This window comes from Coregonus clupeaformis, chromosome 34 (genome assembly GCF_020615455.1).
Source record: "Coregonus clupeaformis isolate EN_2021a chromosome 34, ASM2061545v1, whole genome shotgun sequence".
Classification (NCBI taxonomy): Eukaryota; Metazoa; Chordata; class Actinopteri; order Salmoniformes; family Salmonidae; genus Coregonus; species Coregonus clupeaformis.
In genome coordinates, this window is record NC_059225.1 from 7,644,210 (window position 1) to 7,670,141 (window position 25,932).

A 25,932-nucleotide genomic window follows, 5' to 3' on the forward strand; every position below is an offset into this window, starting at 1 on the left:
CTTCCGTGCACTAACTGGGCTCCCTCTGGCGTCATCCCAATTACAAGGCATTGTCAAGACGACTAAGTGGTTGAAGGCAAGTTGGCGTCCATTTATCACAGCCAATCATCCTCCGTCATTACAGGCCAATTAAACGCAAGAGGTGTGTGTTGTTAAGATAAAAACACTGCTTCCATGACAACAGACACTGGTGAATACACCTGGGCAACAGTGAAACCTCTGCTTTCTTTTTTTTCTCTTTTGAAAACTGTTCCTTTGTCCCTTTTTGTACTTTCAGGTTGCTAGATTTTGCCTGTCTATGTTAGGGACAATAAATAAGTATTGTTATATTCTACAACACCAGAACATAAGGGGTCCCTTGTATAAAGTGGCAGTAAAACCATATGCAGGTAGGCTAGTGTACACGTTGTAAGTAGACCGTTACAACTGTTCAATTATTTGAAAAAATAAACGATGGAAATAACAATGCAAATATAGAGCAAGGGGAGTTTAAACAACTTGTTTTTGTAACCTTACACTTAATGTGTAGAAATGGCAATCAATCTGTACACAAACATAGATATAACAGTTGTAAGTACCATGTAAAAAATGTCGTTTGACGGCGCATAAAGGAACTATCACTAACACATGGTAGGGTGTATAACGTGGGAGAAAGAGGAGATATCAGGAACATGTGTAACGAGGGCATAAAAAAACACACTGGTCACATTGGATTATTGACAGCGGAATTAGTCCTTTTGGGACACTGTATGTTGGTTAGAGAGTCATAATGCACCCGCCAACCCCCCCATATTCCAGTTATCATATTTGACATTTTCAGAACCTATCATTCCTCATTGCATTAGGGTGAGGGACAGGAGTATTTTCTGTTACCTCAGCAGGAGGATCTTCGGGGCAGTTTTGTCAGCGAAAGGGGGCGTGGATTACCCTAAATCCTAATGTAATGCAGCTGTTAGGATTGCCTGACTACCTTTTTTTTTTTTTATCTTTCTTTGGAGCAGTTTTGCTTCAAAATGATATGTTCTAGTCGCAGAAACAATGCCACTAGACTAACAGGGACTCAAACCAACATTGGTGCTGTCACTGCTCCTATCCCGCATTGACAGCTGGGCTACGCGAAGGCTCATCGGTCGAATGCTTTGTGTGATGCGGGAAGCTGCTGAACGTTTTGTGGTGGTATGAAATCGACATTGTGATAAGGACTTTGTTAATCTTTTAATTCAAAACTGAGTTTGAAATTCGACAAGGAGAGATGAAGAATCTACTCCCTGGGATAGTCCTGACGTTTTGGATATTTTTAGAGGTGAGCAACCCTTCTATAGTTGGCAATAGCCGATGTTGTCTAACGGGCGTTTATGGGATAACGCTCTACCTTTTGGATAAAAGTATGATTTTAATTATGGTGGTAAAGATACCATTATGATGAGAATATGATGCTTTATTGTGAATTTGTCATGGTGGATATATTCAACAATATTTAACGATGATATACAGTGTAGGCTACACTATGGTGCAATTTGGCTATCCCTTTGTCTTTCTGGCCATTCCTCCGTAACAAAACTGAATTCTTCATGCATGTAATATTGACCAAGTCGAGATGGAAATGGTTACAAATAAATTATTTTATTCCTGTACAACCATAAGTGATACTGTCTGGGTTCCTAACTTTATCATGACCCTTTCAATATTTCTCTATTTTTCTTTAACAGTTGGAGACGGTGTAGGCTTACAAACTCATGAGCTACACATTTTGTATGAGAAACATACATGTGGAATTGCCCTCTTGAACCCACTGAAAATCACAATGAAAGATTGTTGGAAGACTGTTTGAAAATGACAATTTCACCACTTTATTTATCATTTTCCTTCAGAAATGAACAATTTTGAATGTTTTTCTAATGATCTGCCATGACCTAGTATAACATCTTCTGTGTGCTTGGACTATCATAACACTGCAATAAATCTGTTTTGGTTTCTGTCATCTATTGTTTCCATGACAATAGATCTTCACCTTTTTGAATTATGCCAAGTCAGTTGAACCTTTTATCTGTGCAGGATATCATGCTGTCCAATGTACTTGGCTCCTATGGATGCTCATGCCCTATAATATTTAATTTCAGTCATGTTATTAAAGTAACAACTAATGTATAAGGTTTAGGGCAAGTTTAGTCCATGCTTAATCAGTAACATACCATTTGGCACAAACATGCATTCACACAAGCAGACACTAATGTTCACTCTACAAAGACACGCTGAAGTTCAAGCAATTACAAGTTATACCATGTCCGCCAACCTACTTTCACCCACCACCAATCTACTACGCAATAAGTGTAAAATTGCGGCATAAGAAATTAATGATTCCCATTGAAATGCTGTCTGTCTTTGATTTAATAAAGTGAATAAATCAAGTAGGGAAAAGCCTCTTGCCTAGCACAGACTGGAATAACTAAGCTTTGCTTGGTCCTGAAGAATCCAGAATTGGTGTGCTCAACTCAATTGTCAAAAGTCCTTGGGTGCATAGTTGGAAAGGCATATCAGTTGATGTGCTTGGTAATGGACACCTTTCGAGAGGGGGAGAGACTCTGGCTATTCATTTTAAAGCGGCACGTTAGTTTGAGATTAACCTAGCCTGGCCAGCTCACTAAAACACAGTAACATGTAACCAGAAGCTTCTGTGGAGATGAAGGTGTAATGTACGGTTCTGTGGAGGGTTCAGCGACCCTGTGAGACCGGAGTCATTCACTTCCCTAACGCTCTCTGGCGCTAAGCTAGCAGCTCTGTGACTGGGAGAGAGCTGGATAAGAGCTTTAGCATGGACTGCCTTCCCTAACGCTCTCTGGCGCTAAGCTAGCAGCTCTGTGACTGGGAGAGAGCTGGATAAGAGCTTTAGCATGGACTGCCTTCCCTAACGCTCTCTGGCGCTAAGCTAGCAGCTCTGTGACTGGGAGAGAGCTGGATAAGAGCTTTAGCATGGACTGCCTTCCCTAACGCTCTCTGGCGCTAAACTAGCAGCTCTGTGACTGGGAGAGAGCTGGATAAGAGCTTTAGCATGGACTGCCTTCCCTAACGCTCTCTGGCGCTAAGCTAGCAGCTCTATGACTGGGAGAGAGCTGGATAAGAGCTTTAGCATGGACTGCCTTCCCTAACGCTCTCTGGCGCTAAGCTAGCAGCTCTGTGACTGGGAGAGAGCTGGAATAGAGCTTTAGCATGGACTGACTTCCCTAACGCTCTCTGGCGCTAAGCTAGCAGCTCTGTGACTGGGAGAGAGCTGGATAAGAGCTTTAGCATGGACTGACTTCCCTAACGCTCTCTGGCGCTAAGCTAGCAGCTCTGTGACTGGGAGAGAGCTGGATAAGAGCTTTAGCATGGACTGACTTCCCTAACGCTCTCTGGCGCTAAGCTAGCAGCTCTGTGACTGGGAGAGAGCTGGATAAGAGCTTTAGCATGGACTGCCTTCCCCAACGCTCTCTGGCGCTAAGCTAGCAGCTCTGTGACTGGGAGAGAGCTGGATAAGAGCTTTAGCATGGACTGCCTTCCCTAACGCTCTCTGGCGCTAAGCTAGCAGCTCTGTGACTGGGAGAGAGCTGGATAAGAGCTTTAGCATGGACTGCCTTCCCTAATGCTCTCTGGCGCTAAGCTAGCAGCTCTGTGACTGGGAGAGAGCTGGATAAGAGCTTTAGCATGGACTGCCTTCCCTAACGCTCTCTGGCGCTAAGCTAGCAGCTCTGTGACTGGGAGAGAGCTGGATAAGAGCTTTAGCATGGACTGCCTTCCCTACAGGCTCCTCTTTTTGTAGGCCTTATTATGTTTCTGTGAACTTTTGCTAACGCACTGCGTTGACTCAGCAGAAATCGAGTGGACATGTCTCGACATGTCCAGTATGAGATGTTTGTATCTTATAGCCAAAAAAGCATAATAACCTACAGTGTTGGGCTCTTTGTTACTTTGGATTCCAATAGATAGGCGATACTGTAAATCTTCACAACCCGACTACCAGAATAGTATTGGACGGAGGAGACCCCACTAGATCTTATTTCAAAATGGGTGTTCCTTGTGAGGGGATTTTACCTCTTGTACAAAATATCTATATTGACCAGACCTACCCAGAGGTATTAGGATAAGTTCTGGGTTAACACCCTGTTAACACCACTGCTTCAGCTAGCTTCCACTGTCACATTACCAAACTATCTTCCGCTCTTTTGAACACAGTCTGTCAATCAAGTAAGGAGCTTTTTAAAAGACTAGGTCTACTATCCATGGGGGGGAAACCCTCAATGGGGAATTGTCTTGAATTGTGGCGGGCCAGTTTTTGATGTTTACTTGGCGATCGGTTGAGGAATTGTTTTGTCGGCTGCATGACCAGAGAGAGGGGTTCGGTCTGGGCTTGGACGATATGATGTATGACCCAGCTACAGGACAATGACACGATAGGACTAATGAATGACTGGTCGGATTAAAACAGCAGCAGTTTAAAATCATTTGGTAATCGTATATATCGTTTGGATGTAAATTAGCTTTGTGATCCTCTGATGGATTTCCCCACTTTACGTTACATAAAACCAGCCGACGTGGGGGGTGCTGTCCGGTGGCCTGCGTCAACTGTGAGTGAATAAAATCTCTGCAGTATTTTATCACTTTTAAAAGGCTTCATATGGCTGAGGCTGGATGTAAAGAGACAGGTATAGTCCTAAACCAGGTCCTCCCAAAACCCCGGCCCATCTGGGACAAAACCCAGCAGCACGCCACAGTTTGCTGTTGTATAACGGTCACTCACTCGGTTGTCCCTTCGGCCAAAGAGAAAAGACAACAGCCGTCCAAGCAACTGACGCGCTTCGGGTCTTCAGAGAATACATTAGAGGGACAATTTACTCCTGAGTGGCGCAGTGGTCTAAGGCACTGCATCGCAGTGCTAACTGTGTCACTAGAGATCCTGGTTCGAATCCAGGCTCTGTCGCAGCCGGCCGCGACCGGGAGACTCATGGGCGGCGCACAATTGGCCCAGCGTCGTCCAGGGTAGGGGAGGGAATGGCCGGCAGGGATGTAGCTCAGTTGATAGAGCATGGCGTTTGCAACGCCAGGGTTGTGGGTTTGATTCCCACGGGGGGCCAGTATAAAAAAAAAAAAACATTGTATTCACTAACTGTAAGTCGCTCTGGATAAGAGCGTCTGCTAAATGACTTAAATGTAAATGTAAATTTAACATGCTCGCAAACTCCCCATGCTTTAACTGAGCATGTGGGGTGGGAAAGTTGTGGTCTTTGTGGTTGGCCTGGGTATCTGGGGGTCTCTCAGCTCCTGAGCTATTACATGGCAGTGTCACAGTGGGGAGTTTGGTCCCACAAACGGGCTGGCTGGCTGGTTGATCCAACCATGGCGGCCCTCTTCCTGCCAGGGCTTCCCTGCCAGGGTGTCCCCGTATTGTCCATTCTTCCCAACAGCCAACCCGCTGACAAAATGCTCAATTGTATGGCCCTAGTCTTGAGTCCCAACCTCCTCAATGACTGTCTCCCTTCTCTGGTGGTGAGAGCTAGGAAACATCCTATGGTTGTGTTAATGGGTAGAACCAATGATTTACACTGAACAAAAATATATAAACGCAAAATGTAAAGTGTTGGTCCCATGTTTCATGAGCTGAAATAAAAGATTGCCGACATTTTCCATACGCACAAAAGGGAGGATAGATTCTACATTTGCCTGGCATTTTAGCTATCGATGTGACGTTTGGCGGCGCCTAATCTGTCAGTTCTGTACCTGCCTGGCTGAGTGGCATTGTGGGTGGAATGAGCGAGCTCGACCTGGCAAGCAGAGCGCGAAACTCGTGAGAAAATAAAACTTGGTAGTCGGCCTGGAAATTAATTTGCAAGACCAATATATGTTTCATAAACATATTTCGATCCTCTCATTTTAATTCAAGTACTTTTCAAGTACCAACTTGAGAAAATGTCAGATTTTTAAGGTATTCCAGTACTTGAATTTCAGAGTGCCAAATTCAAGTACTTTTAAGCACCCCAAGCACCTCGTGCGAACCCTGGGGCGTGGTGTATAGTGTGGGGGAATGTAGGGTGGGGTGGTGTTGTGTATGGTAGTGTAGTGTTCTCTCAAATCTTTTGCACAAATTTGTTTCCATCCCTGTTAGTGAGCATTTCTCCTTTGCCAAGATAATCCATCCACCAGACAGGTGTGGCATATCAAGAAGATGATTTAAACAGCATGATCATTACACACCAGGGTCTTGACCTGACTGCAGTTCTGTGTCGTAACCGACTTCAGTGGGCAAATGCTCACCTTCGATGGCCACTGGCACACTGGAGAAGTGTGCGCCAAACAGATAAATCCTGGTTTCAACTGTACCGGGCAGATGGCAGACAGCGTGTATGGCGTCGTGTGGGCGAGCGCTTTGCTGATGTCAACGTTGTGAACAGAGTTCCCCGTGGTGGTGGTGTTATGGTAAGGGCAGGCATAAGCTACGGACAACGAACACAATTGCATTTTATCGACAGCAGTCTGAATGCACAGAGATACCGTGATGAGATCCTGAGGCCCATTGTCGTTCCCTTCATCCTCCGCCATCACCTCATGTTTCAGCATGATAATGCACGGCCCCATGTCGCAAGGATCTGTACACAATTCCTGGAAGCTAAAAATGTCCCAGTTCTTCCATGGCCTGCATACTCAACAGACATGTCACCCATTGAGAATGTTTGGGATGCTCTGGATCTGGATGTTCCAGTTCCCGCCAATATCCAGCAACTTCGCACAGCCATTGAAGAGGAGTGGCACAACATTCCACAGGCCACAATCAACAGCCTGATCAACTCTATGCGAAGGAGATTGTTGCGCTGCATGAGGCAAATGGTGGTCACACCAGATACTGACTGGTTTTCTGATCCACACCCCTACCTTTTTGTTAAGGTATCTGTGACCAGCAGATGCATGTTTTGTATTCCCAGTCATGTGAAATCCATAGATGAGGGCCTAATTTATTTATTTAAATTGACTGATTTCTTTGAGCCGTAAATCAGTAAAATCATTGAAATTGTTGTGTTTTTATTTTTGTTGAGTGTGTGTGTGTGTGTGTAAACCCTGTATTGTAGAGGCTTTGAAGCCACCGGTCGTCCATAACGGCACTCCTGTGCAGAAGCAGTCCTCCATAGGAATGAATGGAATTCTACAGTATTTCAATTAAATGTTTCAGGGACAAAATTAGCTTATAATTTTAAAAAATATATGCGTTAAGGTGTCTAATAGAATAAACATGGCAAAAACAAAATGTAGACACGATGCATTTCTATAGCTTCCAAAATACCTTTTACAATGGTGGTGGGGGAGTACCAAAATGGAGGCGCGGTGGCTTCATAACAGCGCCCCCTTTTCACTCATCTAGTGGGTTCGATCCCCGGGACCACCCATACGTAAAAATGTATGCACACATGACTGTAAGTCGCTTTGGATGAAAGCGTCTGCTAAATGTCTTATTATTATTATTATTATTATTATTATTATTATTATTATTGGGTAGAACCACCATCCGGTCATACAGTCTGCACTGTGGGAGAAGTGGTCTGTCCAATGTCAGGTCATATAGTCTGCACTGTGGGAGAAGTGGTCTGTCCAATGTCAGGTCATATAGTCTGCACTGTGGGAGAAGTGGTCTGTCCAATGTCAGGTCATACAGTCTGCACTGTGGGAGAAGTGGTCTGTCCAATGTCAGGTCATATAGTCTGCACTGTGGGAGAAGTGGTCTGTCCAATGTCAGGTCATACAGTCTGCACTGTGGGAGAAGTGGTCTGTCCAATGTCAGGTCATATAGTCTGCACTGTGGGAGAAGTGGTCTGTCCAATGTCAGGTTATACAGTCTGCACTGTGGGAGAAGTGGTCTGTCCAATGTCAGGTCATATAGTCTGTACTGTGGGAGAAGTGGTCTGTCCAATGTCAGGTCATATAGTCTGCACTGTGGGAGAAGTGGCGGGAGGGAGTATATTATTTTGAATTGTATTCTGTAAAGAGCAAATGCATGGACTGATTGATATATTATAATTTCTTTGCAGTGCGTAGAGGCCAAGAAGTACTGCTGGTATTTTGAAGGCGGATACCCCATCTACTTTATGTAAGTACCACCTGCCACAATATGTATTGTACATTGCCTATTTTATGATATTGTGAAAGGTAACAAGCTACATACCGCAAAATAATGGTGTCTTTATGAATAACAATCATTTTATTGGATTAACATTTCTGTTCAGAGGAACCATAGTGTCTGAGGCAACACAAATGTCTTTGTCAAGGCTTACCATACATATGTGTGAGACTGTTTCACCTGTTAATGTCACAGTCCAGCGGCCATCTTGCATTCCTCCGACCGGGGCCTAAACCCACGCAAACCAGAAACCGTGGATAGATGGCAGCATTCGCGCAAAACTGAAAGCGCGAACCACTGCAAGGCGACTGGGAATATGGCCGAATACAAACAGTGTAGTTATTCCCTCCGTAAGGCAAAACCTCAGTACAGAGACAAAGTGGAGTCACAATTCAACGGTTTAGACACGAGACGTATGTGGCAGGGTCTACAGACAATCACGGACTACAAAAGGGAAAACCAGCCACGTCGCCGACACCGACGTCTCGCTTCCAGACAAGCTAAACATCATCTTCGCCTGCTTTGAGGATAACACAGTGCCACCGACGAGGCCCGCTACCAAGGACTGTGGGCTCTCCTTCTCCGTGGCCGACGTGAGTAAGACATCTAAGCGTGTTAAGCCTCGCAAGGCTGCCAGCCCAGACGGCCCTGGGTCTGAACCCCGCCCTGTGCAACTGGGTCCTGGACTTCCTGACGGGCCGCCCCCAGGTGGTGAAGGTAGGAAACAACACCTCCACTTCGCTGATCCTCAACACAGGGGCCCCACAAGGGTGCGTGCTCAGCACCCTCCTGTACTCCCTGCTCACCCACGACTGCGTGGCCAAGCACGCCTCCAACTCAATCATCAAGTTTGCAGACGACACAACCGTAGGAGGCCTGATTACCAACAATGACGAGACCGCCTACAGGGAAGAGTTGAGGGCCCTGGGAGAGTGGTGCCAGGAAAATAACCTCTCACTCAACGTCAACAAAACAAAGGAGCTGATCGTGGAAACAGCAGAGGGACCATGCCCCTATCCACATCGACGGGACCGCAGTGGAGAAGGTAGAAATCTTCATGTTCCTTGGCGTACACATCACTGACTATATGAAATGGTCCACCCACGCAGACAGTGTGGTGAAGAAGGCGCAACAGAGCCTCTTCAACCTCAGGAGGCTGAAGAAATTTGCCTTGGCACCTAAAACTCTCACAAACATTTACAGATGTACAATTGAGAGCATCCTGTCGGGCTGTATCACCGCCTGGTACGGCAACTGCAGGGCTCTCCAGAGGGTGGTGCGGTCTGCCCAACGCATCACCGGGGGCAAACTACCTGCCCTCCCAGGACACTTTCAGCACCCGATGTCACCGGAAGGCCAAAAATATAATCAAGGACAACAACCACACAAGCCACGGCCTGTTCACCCCGCTATCATCCAGAAGGCGAGGTCAGTACAGGTGCATCAAAGCTGGGACTGAGAGACCTGAAAAACAGCTTCAATCTCAAGGCCATCAGACTGTTAAATAGCCATCACTAGCCGGCTTCCACCCGGTTACGTAACCCTGCACCTTAGAGGCTGCTGCCCTATATACATAGACATGGAATCACTGGCCACTTTAATAATGGAACACTAGTCACTTTAATAATGTTTACATATCTTTGCTTAACTCATCTCATATGTATATACTGTATTCTAGTCTACTGTATTCTAGTCTACTGTATTCTAGTCTACTGTATTATATTCTACTGTATTCTAGTCTATGCCACTCTGACATTGCTCGTCCTAATATTTATATATGTCTTAATTCCATTCTTCTACTTTTAGATTTGTGTGAATTGTTAGATAATACTGCACTGTTGGCGCTAGAAACACAAGGCAATACCCTGCTATCTGTCTCCACTATCTGTCTCCACCCTCTGTCTATACCCTGCTATCTGTCTCCACCCTCTGTCTATACCCTACTATCTGTCTCCACCCTCTGTCTATACCCTACTATCTGTCTCCACCCTCTGTCTATACCCTACTATCTGTCTCCACCCTCTGTCTATACCCTCTGTCTATACCCTACTATCTGTCTCCACCCTCTGTCTATACCCTGCTATCTGTCTCCACCCTCTGTCTATACCCCTACTATCTGTCTCCACTATCTGTCTCCACCCTCTGTCTATACCCTGCTATCTGACTCCACTATCTGTCTCCACCCTCTGTCTATACCCTGCTATCGGTCTCCACTATCTGTCTCCACCCTCTGTCTATACCCTGCTATCTGTCTCCACTATCTGTCTCCACCCTCTGTCTATACCCTGCTATTGGTCTCCACCCTCTGTCTATACCCCTACTATCTGTCTCCACTATCTGTCTCCACCCTCTGTCTATACCCTGCTATCTGTCTCCACTATCTGTCTCCACTATCTGTCTCCACCCTCTGTCTATACCCTGCTATCTGTCTCCACTATCTGTCTCCACCCTCTGTCTATACCCTGCTATCTGTCTCCACTATCTGTCTCCACCCTCTGTCTATACCCCTGCTATGTCTCCACTATATGTCTCCACCCTCTGTCTCCACCCTCTGTCTATACCCCTGCTATCTGTCTCCACCCTCTGTCTCCACCCTCTGGCTATACCCCTGCTATCTGTCTCCACTATCTGTCTCAACTATCTGTCTCCACCCTCTGTCTATACCCCTGCTATCTGTCTCCACTATCTGTCTCCACCCTCTGTCTCCACCCTATGTCTATACCCCTGCTATCTGTCTCCACTATCTGTCTCCACCCTCTGTCTCCACCCTCTGTCTATACCCCTGCTATCTGTCTCCACTATCTGTCTCCACCCTCTGTCTATACCCCTGCTATGTATCCACTATCTGTCTCCACCCTCTGTCTCCACCCTCTGTCTATACCCTACTATCTGTCTCCACCCTCTGTCTCCACCCTCTGTCTATACCCCTCCTATCTGTCTCCACCCTCTGTCTATACCCCTGCTATGTCTCCACTATCTGTCTCCACCCTCTGTCTATACCCCTACTATCTGTCTCCACCCTCTGTCTATACCCCTACTATCTGTCTCCACCCTCTGTCTATACCCCTGCTATCTGTCTCCACCCTCTGTTTATACCCCTGCTATCTGTCTCCACCCTCTGTCTATACCCCTGCTATCTGTCTCCACCCTCTGTCTATACCCCTACTATCTGTCTCCACCCTCTGTCTATACCCCTGTATCTATCTGTCTCCACCCTCTGTCTATACCCCTACTATCTGTCTCCACCCTCTGTCTATACCCATACTATCTGTCTCCACCCTCTGTCTATACCCCTACTATCTGTCTCCACCCTCTGTCTATACCCCTACTATCTGTCTCCACCCCTCTGTCTATACCCCTACTATCTGTCTCCACTATCTGTCTCCACCCTCTGTCTATACCCCTGCTATCTGTCTCCACCCTCTGTCTATACCCCTGCTATCTGTCTCCACCCTCTGTCTATACCCCTGCTATCTGTCTCCACCCTCTGTCTATACCCTACTATCTGTCTCCACCCTCTGTCTATACCCCTACTATCTGTCTCCACTATCTGTCTCCACCCTCTGTCTATACCCCTGCTATCTGTCTCCACCCTCTGTCTATACCCCTACTATCTGTCTCCACTATCTGTCTCCACCCTCTGTCTATACCCCTGCTATCTGTCTACACCCTCTGTCTATACCCCTGCTATCTGTCTCCACCCTCTGACTATACCCCTGCTATCTGTCTCCACCCTCTGTCTATACCCCTACTATCTGTCTCCACTCTCTGTCTATACCCCTGCTATCTATCTGTCTCCACCCTCTGTCTATACCCCTGCTATCTGTCTCCACCCTCTGTCTATACCCCTACTATCTGTCTCCACTCTCTGTCTATACCCCTGCTATCTGTCTCCACCCTCTGTCTATACCCCTACTATCTGTCTCCACTCTCTGTCTATACCCCTGCTATCTATCTGTCTCCACCCTCTGTCTATACCCCTGCTATCTGTCTCCACCCTCTGTCTATACCCCTACTATCTGTCTCCACTCTCTGTCTATACCCCTGCTATCTATCTGTCTCCACCCTCTGTCTATACCCCTGCTATCTGTCTCAAACCCTCTATCTATACCCCTACTATCTGTCTCCACTCTCTGTCTATACCCCTGCTATCTATCTGTCTCCACCCTCTGTCTATACCCCTGCTATCTATCTGTCTCCACCCTCTGTCTATACCCCTGCTATCTGTCTCCACCCTCTGTCTATACCCCTGCTATCTGTCTCCACCCTCTGTCTATACCCCTGCTATCTGTCTCCACCCTCTGTCTATACCCCTGCTATCTGTCTCCACCCTCTGTCTATACCCCTACTATCTGTCTCCACCCTCTGTCTATACCCCTACTATCTGTCTCCACTCTCTGTCTATACCCCTGCTATCTATCTGTCTCCACCCTCTGTCTATACCCCTGCTATCTGTCTCCACCCTCTGTCTATACCCCTACTATCTGTCTCCACTCTCTGTCTATACCCCTGCTATCTGTCTCCACCCTCTGTCTATACCCCTACTATCTGTCTCCACTCTCTGTCTATACCCCTGCTATCTATCTGTCTCCACCCTCTGTCTATACCCCTGCTATCTGTCTCCACCCTCTGTCTATACCCCTACTATCTGTCTCCACCCTCTGTCTATACCCCTGCTATGTCTCCACTATCTGTCTCCACCCTCTGTCTATACCCCTACTATCTGTCTCCACCCTCTGTCTATACCCCTACTATCTGTCTCCACCCTCTGTCTATACCCCTGCTATCTGTCTCCACCCTCTGTCTATACCCCTACTATCTGTCTCCACCCTCTGTCTATACCCCTACTATCTGTCTCCACCCTCTGTCTATACCCCTGCTATCTGTCTCCACCCTCTGTTTATACCCCTGCTATCTGTCTCCACCCTCTGTCTATACCCCTGCTATCTGTCTCCACCCTCTGTCTATACCCCTACTATCTGTCTCCACCCTCTGTCTATACCCCTGCTATCTATCTGTCTCCACCCTCTGTCTATACCCCTACTATCTGTCTCCACCCTCTGTCTATACCCATACTATCTGTCTCCACCCTCTGTCTATACCCCTACTATCTGTCTCCACCCTCTGTCTATACCCCTACTATCTGTCTCCACCCTCTGTCTATACCCCTACTATCTGTCTCCACTATCTGTCTCCACCCTCTGTCTATACCCCTGCTATCTGTCTCCACCCTCTGTCTATACCCCTGCTATCTGTCTCCACCCTCTGTCTATACCCCTGCTATCTGTCTCCACCCTCTGTCTATACCCTACTATCTGTCTCCACCCTCTGTCTATACCCCTACTATCTGTCTCCACTATCTGTCTCCACCCTCTGTCTATACCCCTGCTATCTGTCTACACCCTCTGTCTATACCCCTGCTATCTGTCTCCACCCTCTGACTATACCCCTGCTATCTGTCTCCACCCTCTGTCTATACCCCTACTATCTGTCTCCACTCTCTGTCTATACCCCTGCTATCTATCTGTCTCCACCCTCTGTCTATACCCCTGCTATCTGTTTCCACCCTCTGTCTATACCCCTACTATCTGTCTCCACTCTCTGTCTATACCCCTGCTATCTGTCTCCACCCTCTGTCTATACCCCTGCTATCTGTCTCCACTCTCTGTCTATACCCCTGCTATCTGTCTCCACCCTCTGTCTATACCCCTGCTATCTGTCTCCACCCTCTGTCTATACCCCTGCTATCTGTCTCCACCCTCTGTCTATACCCCTACTATCTGTCTCCACTATCTGTCTCCACCCTCTGTCTATACCCCTACTATCTGTCTCCACTCTCTGTCTATACCCCTGCTATCTGTCTGTCTCCACCCTCTGTCTATACCCCTGCTATCTGTCTGTCTCCACCCTCTGTCTATACCCCTGCTATCTATCTGTCTCCACCCTCTGTCTATACCCCTGCTATCTATCTGTCTCCACCCTCTGTCTATACCCCTGCTATCTGTCTCCACCCTCTGTCTATACCCCTGCTATCTGTCTCCACCCTCTGTCTATACCCCTGCTATCTATCTGTCTCCACCCTCTGTCTATACCCCTGCTATCTGTCTCCACCCTCTGTCTATACCCCTGCTATCTGTCTGTCTCCACCCTCTGTCTATACCCCTGCTATCTGTCTCCACCCTCTGTCTATACCCCTGCTATCTGTCTCCACCCTCTGTCTATACCCCTACTATCTGTCTCCACCCTCTGTCTATACCCCTACTATCTGTCTCCACCCTCTGTCTATACCCCTGCTATCTATCTGTCTCCACCCTCTGTCTATACCCTACTATCTGTCTCCACTATCTGTCTCCACCCTCTGTCTATACCCCTGCTATCTGTCTCCACCCTCTGTCTATACCCCTACTATCTGTCTCCACTCTCTGTCTATACCCCTGCTATCTGTCTCCACTCTCTGTCTATACCCCTGCTATCTGTCTCCACCCTCTGTCTATACCCCTGCTATCTGTCTCCACCCTCTGTCTATACCCCTGCTATCTGTCTCCACCCTCTGTCTATACCCCTACTATCTGTCTCCACTATCTGTCTCCACCCTCTGTCTATACCCCTACTATCTGTCTCCACTCTCTGTCTATACCCCTACTATCTGTCTCCACCCTCTGTCTATACCCCTACTATCTGTCTCCACCCTCTGTCTATACCCCTGCTATCTATCTGTCTCCACCCTCTGTCTATACCCCTGCTATCTGTCTCCACCCTCTGTCTATACCCCTGCTATCTATCTGTCTCCACCCTCTGTCTATACCCCTGCTATCTATCTGTCTCCACCCTCTGTCTATACCCCTGCTATCTATCTGTCTCCACCCTCTGTCTATACCCCTGCTATCTATCTGTCTCCACCCTCTGTCTATACCCCTGCTATCTATCTGTCTCCACCCTCTGTCTATACCCCTGCTATCTGTCTGTCTCCACCCTCTGTCTATACCCCTGCTATCTGTCTCCACCCTCTGTCTATACCCCTACTATCTGTCTCCACTATCTGTCTCCACCCTCTGTCTATACCCCTGCTATCTGTCTACACCCTCTGTCTATACCCCTGCTATCTGTCTCCACTATCTGTCTATACCCCTACTATCTGTCTCCACCCTCTGTCTATACCCCTGCTATCTGTCTCCACCCTCTGTCTATACCCCTGCTATCTGTCTCCACTCTCTGTCTATACCCCTACTATCTGTCTCCACCCTCTGTCTATACCCCTGCTATCTATCTGTCTCCACCCTCTGTCTATACCCCTGCTATCTATCTGTCTCCACCCTCTGTCTATACCCCTGCTATCTATCTGTCTCCACCCTCTGTCTATACCCCTGCTATCTATCTGTCTCCACCCTCTGTCTATACCCCTGCTATCTATCTGTCTCCACCCTCTGTCTATACCCCTGCTATCTATCTGTCTCCACCCTCTGTCTATACCCCTGCTATCTGTCTCCACCCTCTGTCTATACCCCTGCTATCTGTCTCCACCCTCTGTCTATACCCCTGCTATCTGTCTCCACCCTCTGTCTATACCCCTGCTATCTGTCTCCACCCTCTGTCTATACCCCTGCTATCTATCTGTCTCCACCCTCTGTCTATACCCCTGCTATCTGTCTCCACCCTCTGTCTATACCCCTGCTATCTATCTGTCTCCACCCTCTGTCTATACCCCTGCTATCTGTCTCCCTCTCTACGTTTCCTGCTGTACTGTCAAAAATGATAACAATCCTTTAAAAAACAGGCCAGAGACCAGAGGACTATATCTACTGTAAGCACCGGCGTTCAGATTCTTTACATGAGGAAACCGTGGGTGAATCAGATCATGCCTCCAAGCTTTTTGATGTCCAATGGTGTCTATGGGTGAAGGGGGGCCAGTCTTAAATTCCCAGCCCTGGGTAGAGTGCAGTTCATCAGGGGCCCCCATAGCTCCTGATTTAATGCACAGGCCTCTGACTACATGCTACGGAAGGGATTCCCCTCGCCCACAGCCAAACGCCAGAGCTTTGTGCTCAGGGTTTAAAAGATGCAGGTTCCCCCTAGGGGAGGAGTTTACTGAGCAGGAACCAATTATAAATAGCACAGTGTTTTTCTGGGGCCTGGAGTAATAAGCGTTGGATTTTCATTTGCATCCACCCCGCCGTAGCGCTAATCATCTCATCTGGATTTAATGCCCCCCGACCACGGCGAGCATGATGTTCGGGGACGTATCGTGCCTTAGCCCATGCCTGAAAAAGATGATGTGGCGGATAGAATGGGGCAGGGTTTTGTACAGTGGTGATGCAATGAGGGGCTTTTGAGGTATCAGTTTGAGAGGAGCAAAAGCAGGAGTCTGACCTCTGACCTCCCTTTCCCATCACTCCTTCATATACACACACGTGCCTGCTCATTGCTCAGCCCCACTGCAGCCAAAACTTTTTTTTGCTATGAACGTTCAGAGGATGATGTGGCGATGGCGGCTCCCTGTTGCTCCCTGATATCAACCCTAATGTCCCGATGACTGCCACATTTCTCTCCCACTGTCAGGGAAAATGCTAGTTGCCAATTGTGTGTGTGTGACTATTGCAGACACCCAACTCGCCCTCTTCTCTCAAGCCGTCAGTGTTTATAGTAGGTGAGTTGCCATGTCTCTCACGTGTTTACTGGAGACATTATTAAAACATACGGTCCTGGCCTGTGGCCACCGTCCACTGATGACGCACACTTGAGTTAACTCTGTCACACATCAATGTGATTACTAACCGTTTCGGATTAGAATTATCAGTCAATGAAAGTATTTTTTTTCTGATTCAGCGTTAGATCTTCCCTCCCGCGGTCCCACTCCTCCCTCCCTGTCTCCTTCCCTCATTCCCGAGTGGCGCAGCGGTCTAAGGCACTGCATCTCAGTGCTTGAGGCATCACTACAGACCCTGATTAGATTCCTGGCTGCATCACAATCCGGCCGTGATTGGGAGTCCCATAGGGCGGCGCACAATTGGCCCAGCGTCGTCCAGGTTTGGCTGGGGTAGGCCGTCATTGTAAATAACAATTTGTTCTTAACTGACTTGCCTAGTTAAATACAACAACAAAAAATCAGATGAAACATTTGTGTTAGGGTAAAATCCAGGGTGTCATGATTAGAGGACCTTGGCTCGGCCGCACCAGCTCGTAAATCACTTATCTCCCGTTCCCCTCGTTTCTCTTATGAACTGAAGCTTGGGCCTATTCCGAATAATATCTGTCCAAAGGCAGCAGCGGGAGGCAACAAAGTGAACTTAGTTTTTGTTTACACAGCAGGTGTTCCTCAGAGAGGGGCATGAAGAATACAGGTGAGAGGCTGAGTTTGTTCAGAATGGGAGTCTGCCGGAGTGGTTATATAGGGTCAGAATAGGAGTCTGCTAGACAGTTAACTCTTTATCCACAATATAGCAGGGGGTGTAAAGCCATAACACTTACGTTTTTCCAGCAGCAGACTATGAGCGATAATGTCAAAAGCCACACTGAAGTCTAACAAAACAGCACCCCACAATCTTTTGATCATACTTTTCTTTCAGCCAATCATCAGTCAGTGCTGTGCTTGTTGAATGTCCTTCCCTATAAGCGTGCTGAAAGTCTGTTGTCAATTTGTTTACTGTAAATAGCATTGTATCTGGTCAAACACCATTTTTTCCAAAAGTTTACTAAGGGTTGGTAATTTGAGCCAGTAAAGGGGGCTTTACTATTCTTGGGTAGCAGAATGACTTTTGCTTCCCTCCAGGCCTGAGGACACACCCATTCTAGTAGACTTCTTCTAACGAAACCATACCTCCACACCCATAGCTTGTTGACCAAACTGGCTCCAGAAGTGAATTATGGGAATACTTTGCTTACAGGGCAGATGAGGGCTAGCCCACCGACAAAACTAAGCAAAAGGTGTTACAAAGCAGTGCACTGCAAGGGAGGTTTTAGTTCCAAAAACGACAAACTATTTTACACATGACATTTGCATTGTAATGTTATTCTACTAACTACCTTAATTATTTTTGATTGACAGTGGCACGAACATATATTCAGCATTATAATTCACTCATAACTTGACAGCAATATATTTAGACTACTTCGCGCTTGCTAGCAGTAGCCAGCCAGCAGCCGTAGGCAGAGCATTGCACCATGGGAAGTGAAATGCACTCTGGGAATCATAGTATGCTGTGTAAAATCTGGATTTCTATGGTGTGTGGACTATTGCAATATAGAAGCTTCAGTGTTCTGTCATTTTGGAACTAAACTATTCCTTTAATACATTAAATTATTTAGCTGTAATGAATCATAGATCTAATGAATGTCATTTGACCCAATATTAAATAGATGAGCAAATGAACCCAGATTAATCCGTTGGGAGTGCCAGATGGTGAAGCGTGATTCATCACTCCAGAGTCCAATGGTGGCGAGCTTTACACCACTCCAACCGATGCTTGGCATTACATGTGATCTTAGGCTGCTCGGCCATGGAAACCCATTTCATGAAGCTCCAGACGAACAGTTCTTGTGGTGACGTTGCTTCCAGAGGCAGTTTGGAACTCTGTAGTGAGTGTTGCAACCGAGGACAGACGATTTTTACACGCTTCAGCACTCGACGGTCCCGTTCTGTGAGCTTGTGTGGCCTACCACTTCACGGCTGAGCTGTTGTTGCTGCTAGACGTTTCCACTTCACAATAAAAGCACTTACATTTACCCGGGGCAGCTCTAGCAGGGCAGAAATTTGATGAACTGACTTGTTGGAAAGGTGGCATCCTATGACGGTGACACGTTGAAAGTCTCACTGAGCTCTTCAGTAAGGCCATTCTACTGCCAATGTTTGTCTATGGAGATTGCATGGCTATGTACACACAATACCCCATAATGACAAAGCAAAAACATGTTTTGATAAATATTTGCAAATAAAAAAACATTTACATAAGTATTCCGACCCTTTACTCAGTACTTTGTTGAAGCACCTTTGGCAGCGATTACAGCCTCAAGTCTTCTTGGGTATGATGCTACAAGGTTGGTATTTGGGGAGTTTCTTCCATTCTTCTCTGCAGATCCTCTAAAGCGCTGTCAGGTTGGATGGGGAGCGTCACTGCACAGCTATTTTAAGGTCTCTCCAGAGATGTTCGACTGAGGTTCAAGTCCGGGCTCTGGCTGGGCCACTGAAGGACATTCAGAGGCTTGTCCCGAAGCCACTCCTGTGTTGTTTTGGCTGTGTGCTTAGGGTCATTGTCCTGTTGGAAGGTGAACCTTCCCCCCAGTCTGAGGTCCTGAGCACTCTGGAGCAGGTTTTCATCAAGGAACGCTCTGTACTTTGCTCTGTTACTTTTTCCCTCAAACCTGACTAGTCTCCCAGTCTCTGCCGCAGAAAAACGTCCCCACAGCATGATGCTGCCACCACCATGCTTCACCGTAGAGATGGTGCCAGGATTCCGCCAGATGTGACGCTTGGCATTCAGGCCAAAGAGTTAAATCTTGGTTTTATCAGACCAGAGAATATTGTTTCTCATGGTCTGAGAATCTTTAGGTGCCTTTTGACAAACTCCAAGTGGGCTGTCATGTGCCTTTTACTGAGGAGTGGCTTCCATCTGGCCACTCTACCATAAAGGGCTGATTGGTGGAATACTGCAGAGATGATTGTCCTTCTGGAAGGTTTTCCCATCTCCACAGAGGAACTCTAGAGCTCCGTCAGAGTGACCATCGGGTTCTTGGTCACCTCCCTGACCAAGGCCCTTCTCCCCCGATTGCTCAGTTTGGCCGGGCGGCCAGTTCTAGGAAGAGTCTTGGTGGGTCCAAATTTCTTCCATTTTAAGAATGTTTGAGGCCACTGTGTTCTTGGGGACCTTCAATGCTGCATAAATGTTTTGGTACCCTTCCCCAGATCTGTGCCTTGACATCAAAACTATGAAATAGCACATATGGAATCATGTAGTACCCAAAAACGTGTTAAACAAATCAAAATATATTTTATATTTGAGGTTCTCCAAAGTAGCTGCCTTGATGACAGCTATGCACACTCTTGGCATTTTTTGATTTAACTAACACTTTCTTTGGATACTACATGATTCCATATGTGTTATTTCATAGTTTTGATGTCTTCACTATTATTCTAAAATGTAGAAAATAGTACAAATAAAGAAAAACCTTGAATGAGTAGGTGTGTCCAAACGTTTGACTGGTACTGTATATTGACAAAAAATATATATGGGGAATTGGAAATGATGCAGACAATTACATTGATGTAAGCTACAATCTATCAGCAATATTAAAGCTGATCTACCCCCTATAAAAAAATACACCCAGTCACTACAAGGTGACAGGCGTCCTTCCTAACTTGGTTGCCAGCGAGGAAGGAAACCGCACAGGGATTTTACCAAGAGGCCAATGGTGACTTTTTAAAACCGTTTAATGTCTGTGATAGGAGAAAACTGAGGATGGATCAACAACATTGTAGTTACTCTACAATACAAACCTAATTGACAGAGTGAAAAGAAGGAAGCGTGTACAGAATACATATTCTGTTTGCAGTAAGACGCTAAAGAAAAATGTGGCAAAAAAATTCACTGTCCTGAATACAATGCGTCATGTTTGGGGCAAACACAACACATCACTGAGTACCACTCCATATTTTCAAGCATGGTGGTGGCTGCATCATGTTATGGGCATGCTTATCATTGGCAAGGACTAGGGACTTTTTTATGATAAAAAGCACAGGCAAAATCCTAGAGGCAAACCTGGTTCAGTCTGCTTTCCAACACACTGGGCGACAAATTCACCTTTTCAGCAGGACTATAACCTAAAACACAAGGCCAAATGTACATTGGAACTGCTTACCAAGACGACGTTGAATGATCCTGAGTAGCCTAGTTACAGTTTTGACTTAAACCGTCTGGAAAATCTATGGCAAGACTTATAAATTGCTGTCTCGCAATGATCAACAACCAACTTGACAATAGCTTGGGGAATTTAAAAAAGAATGTGCAAAGATTGTACAATCCAGGTGTGCAAAGCTCTTAGAGAATAGCCCAGAAAGACTCACAGCTGTAATCGCTGCCAAATGTGAATACTTATGTAAATGAGATTTTCTGTATTTCATTCTCAATACATTTGTAAACATTTATTTTTTAATTTTATTTAACTTTGTCATTATGGGGTATTGTGTGTAGGTGGGTGATATTGTTTTCTATAAATAAATAAATAAATAAAAAAAGTTCAGGCTATAACACAAGAAGGTGTATCATCTGTGAATGTGTGAAGTGAACATGGGTAGCTAATAAAGACAATTTAATTTAAGATGCTGTGCTAGGGCCTACAGTGGACTCGGATGAGTACCAGTAATGTTACCCACTGGAGTTTAGCTAAATCAATTTAGGACAAGAAGGATATCATACATTATGCATGTGTTACCTCTGTCTCCGGAAATGGGTTTATTTTTGTTCCTGTGTAACTGAGTCTTAACAAACAAACCCAGGATCCCTACAGAGGGAGCAAGGTGACATGTCATGGGCCTGGGCGTCGCCTCAGTTACAAGGCATCATGGTACAGACAGACCGTACAGTGTCTCACTCAAACCCAAGGACAGAATTTAACATCTGTACCGGACTATATCATTACTATAACCTATTCTAATAGATTAGATGTGTGTATGTGTATATATATTTATATATATTTTTTTTACCCAATTGGTAGTTAGTCTTGTCGCATCACTGCAACTCCTGTACGGACTCGGGAGAGGCGAAGGTCGAGAGCCATGCGTCCTCCGAAACACGACCCTGCCAAGCCGCACTGCTTCTTGACACACTGCTCGCTTAACCCGGAAGCCAGCCGCACCAATGTGTCGGAGGAAACCCTGTACAGCTGGCGATCAAGGTCAGCTTGCAGGCGCCCGGCCAGCCACAAGGAGTCGCTAGAGCGCGATGTGACAAGGACATCCCCGCCGGCCAAACCCTCCCCTAACCCGGACGACGCTGGGTTATTGTGTGCCGCCTCATGGGTCTCCCAGTCGCGGCCGGCTGCGACACAGCCCGGGATCGAACCCTGGTCTGTAGCGACGCCCCGACCACTAGCGATGCAGTGCCTTAGACCACTGCGCCACTCGGGAGACCTTTAATAGATTTTGATTCTTAACCAAATACATTGTAAGCAAACGTTTCAGTTCTTACAATTTTTCTGTGTACTTTGGTACTTTATAATGTATTGACACTTGTCTGTGATTCTTATAAGTGCTATCCAAAGCCACTATCCACTATCCAGACCCTATGCTGTAAATAGAATGTAGTACCCCACATCTTTGGAAAAAGGCCAGTGGAGGAACCCATCGAAAGCCTTTGACATCTCCACACTTTTTCAAAGCACCAAGATGTTGTTACAGAGCAAGGTTTAGATCCATGATTAGACGAAACGGCGTCACTGGCCGCCCCCAGGCGCATTTGTTATTGTTTTTGTTTTGAGGAAATTAACATTCAGCATCGCGGTAAAAAAAATTTTTTGGAGTAAATACTCTGAAAAACAGTGTTCGTTGTTTTGAAGTAACGTCTTTGTTATAATATAGCAAACAGACGTGGCAGTTTCACTATATGAATTGCAGCTTTAAAGGGACATTACAGTCTGAAAACAAGCGGTCTCTCAGGCCATCGGTTATGGAGGTCCAGCTGTATGGTTCGACCCCAAATTAATGAAAAAGATGAGCACTGCAAATCTGGAAACAACATGGTGCTCAGCATTTCTATTCATTTTGGGATTGTGGTATAGGCCTGTAGCTATAGCTGTAGCTGCATAGAGATGGATGTGGACTCATTTCGACATTAAACTACTCTCGCTGTGGTCTTCAGTTGAAAGGTTCCATCTCTGTGCAAAATCCTTCAATTTAGCAGGTCATTCCATTTGGCTCTGGTAATGTCATTGTCAGTGGCTCTCTCTTACATGGCTCATTGACTATGTTCATGTCTTCTCTGGACATTTTATCTCGCTGGTCCTTAATGTCCTTTTTTTTTAATGTGTTGAAATGAACTGGAAAGTATTACACTTTTTTAGACTGGTTAAGAATTTCAAAGCTCATTTGGCAATGTTAGATAATGTACTGCAGTATACTTGACATAAAACGTAGAAGGATTTTCTTTCTGATTTATCAACCTTTAATTTTTCCAAATACTTAGATTTTTTTTTTTTTTTCAGCGGTAAAATCTGGCTTCACTTTGATGACTGTCCTGAGTCCCAAATGGCACCATATTCCCTCTGGCGGCAGGTAGCTTAGTGGTTAAGAGCGTTGTGCCAGTAACCGAAAGGTCGTTGGTTCTAATCCCAGAGCCGACTAGGTGAAAAATCTGTCGATGTGCCCTTGAGCAAGGCACTTAACCCTAATTGCTCCTGTAAGTCGCTCTGGATAAGACTAAATGATAAATGACAAAAAAATGTATAGTGCACTACTTTTTATCAAGGCTCTAGTCTATATAGGGAATAGGGTGGCATTTCAGACGCAGGCAATGTCACCGGCATTATATACCAACTGGTGGAGTAAACCTTTATTAAAGCAAATCGGCCTTTGATGGAGGTGGCTTGTCATTTGGTGATGTTCATGAGCCCACCTGGAGGGAAAGCAAATGTTCATCTCTGCTTCATCTCGGGGTGCTCCGCTGCTGAGAAAGCATGTGTCCAAACTGATACAGATTGAGGTGGGATTATGTGGTGGTTGCCATGGGAACCTACAGCTGTGGAGTTATGATGGTTGACGAGCAACAAGAACACACACACACACAATATTTGCCTCTGACTCTCTTCTCTGTGTGTGTGTTACAGACATCACATTGCTTAGCCAGTACCACTTCCCCCTGATTCGGCTCATACCTGGATGGAACTCAGGACCTCTGCTATGCTACGGGTTCAGCAACCCAAAATGCAGTGGTGGAAAAAGTACTCAATTGTCATACTTGAGTAAAAGTAAAGATACCTTTTTAATAGAAAATGACTCAAGTGAAAAAGTCACCCAGTAAAATACTACTTGAGTAAAAGTATTACTACTTGTACAAAACTATGACTACTATGTACAAAAAGTGCTGTAATTTCTAAATGGTTCACCCGATATGACTTGAAAATACCCTCAAATTAAAGCTGACAGTCTGAACTTTAACCTCATAGTCATTGTATCATTTCAAATCCAAAGCGCTGGAGTACAGAGCCAAAACAACAACATGGGTCACTGTCCCAATACTTTGGAGCTCAATGAATTGTCACTTGTGTATCTTAAATCACTGTCTTCTCTGGTTAAGGGCTGCAGTCTGTAGAGCCATGGTTAGTGTTCTGGTGAGGGAAAGAAGAGAGCAGGAGTGAGAGGTGCATTCCAAACAGATCCAGGCTGTATATCCTGACCTTGCCCTGGGGAGGGACAGGATAGCCTGTCCACTGAAAGGGCATACCCAAGTCAGTTGCACAACTGAAGGCATTCAACCAAAAATGTGTCTTCCGCATCTGAAGACCGATTTTTAGGGCTGTATGTTTTGTCATGTGGCGGACAGAGCCACAGGAAGTAGGTGTGCTGAGGGTGCTGCAACACCCGCTGAAAAATCAGAAAAAAATTAAATATATAATAATAAATATCTTCCCACGGCCATGGCGGAGGGAGATTGGGGTGATGGATGGGGGTTGAATAAAGGCTGTGCACGCTCTCCTGCCGAATCTATTGATCCACCCTGTCTCTGACCCTCTCTATCCCCCTGCCAGCGAGAACCAAACCAAGCATGACAGCAATAAGAGACCTGTCCCCTCGGGATCATCAGAATCGTGAGGAGTAACACAAAACATTAGCTGACGGTATTGATATAGTTCTGCTTGGAGTTTGGAAGGCTTGTCATTGCTTGTCCATATATGTATATTTTCTTAAATTCCATTCCTTAATAGTTTTGTGTGTGTATTGGGTATATGTTGTGAAATTGTTTAGATATTACTGCACTGTCGGAGCTAGAAGCACAAGCATTTTGCTACACCCACAATAACATCTGCTAAACACGTGTATGTGACAAATAACATTAGATTTGATTTGCAGCAGGCTTCTGCATCGGCGCTGGAACAATCACTGCCCAAATCTTAGATTTTACTGAGGAACACTGAATAATTCAGATATGCAGTATTGGCAGCTCCCATCTCCTACTTTCAGCCAGGTAGTATCAGAGGGTAACGGAATGTATAATTGAAATGACATAGTAATGAAGAATCTTTTTTTTTTTTGGTACATCTTCAGAGGTTCAAACGCTGTGTTGTGAAAAATGTGTTAGTTTATTTATGGGAAGCATGGCACTGGCAGACATCCAGGGCCCATCGTGCCACTGCATAGAGATTTCAGGCCTCTGCATTTAACTAAGACCCTGTCTATACCTGGTATTGAAACTACGTTTTTAGATCTAATTACAAATAATTTGGACAAGGCTTTGCGGCCACGAGGTGTTCAAAAGTGCCTCATGCACTTGAGATAGATAGACGTGTCTGAGAGCATCCACTGGGACCCGTTCGCCTTCACTTGGCCACAACATGAACACGTTCATGTCCTTATCCAGAAGTGCTCATGATTGGATCACAATGACTCTTTTGCTGGTACACTATGGACTTTACGACATTAGAAAGTGGGCACATTCTCAAAAGGCCAAACTTCTAAACCACCAAAATCTGTAACTTATTCCTTTAGACTTTTCATTACAATAAAACAGAATCCGATGAAATACCGCCACGCTCAAGAAGCCAGTTGCAAACGATTATGGCATTTTCAAATGATCTGTCACCATAATAATCTG

General features: G+C 45.9%; 1 protein-coding gene across 1 annotated transcript in view; it reads left to right on the forward strand.

The window, feature by feature from the left end:
• The first annotated feature begins 860 nt into the window (after positions 1–860).
• Positions 861–25,932, forward strand: part of LOC121549725 (vesicular, overexpressed in cancer, prosurvival protein 1-like) — a 47,106-nt gene continuing 22,034 nt past the window's right edge. The window contains exons 1-2 of the mRNA XM_041861570.2: positions 861–1,303; positions 8,049–8,107. Of these exons, the coding sequence (XP_041717504.2) occupies positions 1,253–1,303; positions 8,049–8,107 (110 nt within the window). The 5' untranslated portion in view covers positions 861–1,252. The remainder of the gene's footprint in view (positions 1,304–8,048; positions 8,108–25,932) is intronic.